This window comes from Dicentrarchus labrax, unplaced genomic scaffold, assembly GCF_905237075.1.
Source record: "Dicentrarchus labrax unplaced genomic scaffold, dlabrax2021, whole genome shotgun sequence".
In the NCBI taxonomy this organism is placed as follows: Eukaryota; Metazoa; Chordata; class Actinopteri; family Moronidae; genus Dicentrarchus; species Dicentrarchus labrax.
Genome location: NW_026136711.1, coordinates 11,498,978 through 11,503,722, shown reverse-complemented (window position 1 = coordinate 11,503,722; position 4,745 = coordinate 11,498,978). Strand labels below are relative to the sequence as shown.

The 4,745-nt window shown below is 43.0% G+C and overlaps 1 protein-coding gene across 1 annotated transcript; it reads left to right on the top strand.

Moving 5' to 3' along the window:
* The first annotated feature begins 260 nt into the window (after nucleotides 1-260).
* Nucleotides 261-4,600, top strand: adnpa (activity-dependent neuroprotector homeobox a). The gene is made up of 4 exons (XM_051414570.1): nucleotides 261-635; nucleotides 1,185-1,297; nucleotides 1,642-1,734; nucleotides 1,832-4,600. The coding sequence occupies exons 2-4, from the start codon at nucleotides 1,190-1,192 to the stop codon at nucleotides 4,169-4,171; spliced, it is 2,541 nt and encodes an 846-aa protein (XP_051270530.1). The 5' UTR covers nucleotides 261-635; nucleotides 1,185-1,189; the 3' UTR covers nucleotides 4,172-4,600.
* The last annotated feature ends 145 nt before the right edge of the window (nucleotides 4,601-4,745 follow it).

The following is a 4,745-nucleotide window of genomic DNA, read 5'->3' as shown; positions in this document are numbered from 1 at the left end:
CTATGGATAAAGCTCGTGTGCTCATTTGTGGGACACAATACATAAATAAATAAATAAATCTGTGAAAATGCTTATCAGCAAAAGTAAACCACACGGGTCATGGATGTGGTATTTTCATGAAGCAGAATTCCTGAACTACAAGTGTTAGCTTTCTATGTCTGAAAACAAATGACTGTATTAATGTGACCATAATGAGCACTAACTTTTGGTCATCCAGCCACTGCCCAGCCAGCTCCCTGCTACGACTTCCGTCGTTTTATCGTCGCCATTTTGGATTGACTTGGCTCACTGGGAGAAGATAACGCTAGCTAGCAGACTGGCCTGACCACCGGTGCAAGTAGAAGAATTGCTCAGAGGACACTGGGTTGTCCTGGCAGTCTTCATTGTTGTGACCACATAAAGAGTGGTGTGAGGAGTGCAGCAGTCTGCCCCGCTCATTCAGCTAGTTAGCAGCTGCAGCAAAGCAGATGTGACGGCTAACTAGCTAGCTGAGTTAGCTAGCTGTGCAGCACCGGCTTTGAGGAGGGCGAACATCAGCATCAGTCTGCACGCCCCGACCGACCTCTTAACCTCTTTGTTGGCCGTATATGTAGTGAGGCAACCAGTGTGACGCTAGTTCCCAGACGTATCACAAGGTGAGTAACGCATGCTGATTGATATCGTCAGTGAAAATGGAGAAACGAATAACGCTAACCGACTGTGCAACGCTAGCTTTGGTGCTAAGTACAGTAGGTGGCCAAGCCTGCTAATGTTGGCTAACACATCCGTGCTAGTCCACACAACTAACATGTACTGTAGCTAAATCTCTGATAGTCGAAGTCAGTGGACAGTGTGGAGCAAGAAGGGCCACAGGTTTGCTCTCTGATTCAGTGTCTCCAGCACTGAATCAGGTAATGAAAGCTAACTTTGTGGCATGGCCACTGGAACAGTGATGTTACTGGGCCTCCGTAGAAACTGCAGCATTTGACATAGATAACGTGATCCTGGCATCAGTAAGAAGTTGACAGCGATTTATTGGGTAGAAACACGTGTTGAAAGGGCGTGTCGCCTGTTTATGAAGTCAGCCTCTCACGATGTTGGTGATTATTGATTGAACTATGTTGTATTATGTTGTGTTGTATTCTGACACATGTTATTAAAGAGTCTGCCTCAAACTAATAAACACTTTACTTTCTGTTGGTCAGGAGAAATGTATCAACTCCCAGTGAATAACCTCACAAGAATCCGGAGAGCTAGGAAACAAGTGAAGAAAGCACTTGAAGACATTGGACTGGAGTACTGCAAGGAGGCAGCAGAGGTGAGTGTATTTTTAATTGTTCTAGAAACTTTAGAGTAAATTGAGAAACATGACTTAATATGAAGCTTTATAGACGATTCCCATTCATGCTTTAATAGTTATATATGTGAGTGGGTCTTTTTTTTTATGTCTGTGACAGTGTTTATATTTAGAAAATATTTTATATTTTATTAAGGAAAATGCAACTTAATTTTATGCCAACTCAGCATTTTGTCCAAAGCCAGTGTTGATTACAATTGCATGCAAAGTATTGTATGCTGTCAAACTGTCAAAAATGTTATATAAACAAATTCTTATCAGATATTATAACATGTATGCCTTAATCTTTAAATTTCCTTCCACAGGAGTTCAAAGAGTTTTGCCCTAATGAGCAATTTGTTAAGAGCAGTCTTTGCCTTGATATCTGCGCATGGGATCCATCATACTCTAAAACACAGGTAAACCTTGCTTCTCTTTCCATGGCCTTTTCAAATGCTCATGCACAAATCACCATATTTGTCTTAATGCTATTATTCTTTCCCTGATGTCTTCTAGGAATACCGATCGAAGCCATTTTGCTGCACAGAGTGCTCATTTTCTTCCAAATACTACTCAGGCTACAAGAATCACTTCCGCAATGTACACAGGAAAATCTTTGATAGTAAAATACTGCTCAACTGTCCATACTGCACATTCACTGCAAGCAAGAGAACTTTGGAGACGCATGTTAAAATATTCCACATACCTAGTTCAGCACGGCAGAACTATGGAAACCCACAGGGAGTTGGACTGGCAAAGAACAACAAAACATATGGCAGACAGGGAGACGGTGTGGAGAAGGCAATGTACTTTTGCAAAAAATGCACGTTTCGGGACAGTCTCTACAATGTTGTGAGAAGGCACATTTACAGGGAACATTTTCAGCATATTGTCTCACCGTATCTTGGTATGGTTTCAGAATCATCTGTCAAAAATGGTGCTAATTCTGTCAATGGCAACAACATCCTCTGTAAACGCTGCCAGTTTTCCACTCGTAGCTACGAGGCTCTAGTACAGCATGTTATAGAGTACCATGAGCGCATTGGTGCTCAGGTAACCACCATGATTGGACATGCTAATATTCTTGTGTCAAGGACCCAAACCTTACCAGTTGTAACTCAGAAGACCCCTGTGGTCATTAGCAGGGGCCACACACCTAGAGCTGACTCAACAGCACAACCAGTAATTGGCTATTTAAAGCCAGTGGCCCCTGTTGTTAAACATCAGTCTTCCATCGCAACCAGTCAGCTTCGTGGCACAGTTCCTGGCAACAGCACTGTGGCTGAAAATAATTCTGCGGGTGTAAACACAGCGCAGACACAGAAGTGGAAGATATGTACAGTTTGCAATGAGCTCTTTCCTGAAAACCTCTATAATGCTCATTTTGAGAACGCACACAAGGCAAAGAAAGTGTGGGCACTGGCCAAGTACATCATGAAAATCCACAACTTCACCAGCAAGTGTTTACTTTGCAACCGCTATCTGCCCAGCGACACACTGCTTAACCACATGCTAATCCACGGGCTCACCTGTCCACAGTGCCACTCTGCTTTCCACAGTGTTGAGAAAATCATGGAGCATGTGGCTCAGGCTCATCCTGATGACTTTGTCGGACCACCTGGTGCATCACCTCTTACCTTTGATCTCACCATTAAACAGGAGAAGTCCAGTAACGTACAACTTGTTGTTCTCACTTTTAACATGAAGGAATCTGTCAATGGTCAAGATCAGTTGGCGCCTGCTCAGAACAGTGTTCCACCTCCGGTCAAAGTCACCGCTCCCAGAATGATTGAGAAGACGAGTGAACCACTTGCTGCTAGAAGTTTCCCCTCAGCGACTCACAAGAGTGAGGTTGGGAAGACTCTGTGTCCGCTGTGTTTCACCATCCTCAAAGGTCCCATCTCTGATGCTTTGGCCATGCATCTGAGGGAGCGACACCAAGTGCTCCAAACAATGCATCCTGTTGAAAAAAAAATGACGTACAAGTGCATTCATTGCCTGGGGGTGTACACCAGTAACATGGTAGCCTCCACAATCACGCTGCATCTTGTGCAGTGCAGGGCTGTTGGTAGAACCCATGTAGGTCAAGGCTTCAAGTCTGCCTTGACTCTCAACTCGTCTGGGGCTGGCTTTCTCAAGAGGCAGCCACCAATGCAGGCCATGTCCAACCCCAAGAAGATGAAACTGAGCAAAGAGTCAAAGATTTCCTGCACAACCGTTGGAAGTCAGTCTGAATCTGATGGCCTTGCTCTGGATCCTAGGAGCTACGAGCACAAGACGTATGAGGCCAGGAAAAATTTCCTGACGTCCTACTTCAACCGGCGACCATACCTTTCTTCTCAGGAAGAGGAGAAGCTGTCTGCAAGTCTGTGGCTGTGGAAATCTGACATTTCTAGTCACTTTGCAACCAAGCGAAGGATGTGTGAGAGAGAATGTGAGACCAAGAAGGTGTCTGTGCTGCTCGGCTTTGACATGCATGCTGTCAAGAAAGTTAAACATGACTTGATCTTTGAGGAGAGCAAGGTTGAAAGCACCTCAGTGGGGAGATCTGGAGGCCTCAAGTCTGGTACTCCAAACACAGACCAAAACAGACAATGTGAGACACTGAACTGTACCTTAAAACTCGTAAGCACGTGCACAGAGACCATTTCCATTGATTCAGACAGTGAACCAGAAACAGAGGATGGACCTACTGAGAATGGAAATGTTGACACAAACCAACACGAGAATGTTAAATCCCAGAAGCCAGCAAATATGACAGAAGAGACAGAAGCTGTGAACACGGATGATCCTCAGAGAGACAAGGAGAGCACTTTGCAAGATGGGAAAGCAAACGCTTGGATGACGTTCTGTTAGTGTCTCTGCTTGGCAGTGTCACTTCTGAAGGAGTGTATGAATTAAGACAAAGAAAAACGAAAAAGGTCTTCACACAGTTACAAATCACAAATATGAGGACACATGGCATGGGTCATTAAATCTCCAGATGTTTCCAGGGTTGGAAGGAAGGAAAAATGTTACATTATAGTACATAGGTATATGGCATATGTAAGTGACATTGTATATATTTTAGCCATTGATCTTTGTTAGATTCTTCATACAATCTGTGTTATTCACCTTTTAACTGTCACAAGATTTAAGAAACAGTTATGCCAACCTCCCTACTTCCATAGTTTTTTCTCAACTGTGATAAAGAACTGTAACATATTGTCATTTCACATTTAGAAAGTGTAGGATATGCTTATTGCTTATGTACACGTTTTAATAAATATGTTTGTTTAATAAAAACATTTTAAGTTCTTTCCTACACCAATCACTGTGTTAAAATGACCTCTTGTGCCAGGTTTTAAGAAAACAACCATTTAAAAAAACATTTATAGAACACAATGGGTCCATAAATAATGTTTATAAAATAGGGTCCTAAGAAGGTTAT

Bases quoted from the DNA above. Each gene is read 5' to 3' on its own strand.
- adnpa (XM_051414570.1), top strand. From the start codon at position 1,190: ATGTATCAACTCCCAGTGAATAACCTCACAAGAATCCGGAGAGCTAGG. The intron at 1,298-1,641 runs GTGAGTGTATTT...TTCCTTCCACAG, and splicing joins ACTGCAAGGAGGCAGCAGAG to GAGTTCAAAGAGTTTTGCCC. The intron at 1,735-1,831 runs GTAAACCTTGCT...GATGTCTTCTAG, and splicing joins CATCATACTCTAAAACACAG to GAATACCGATCGAAGCCATT.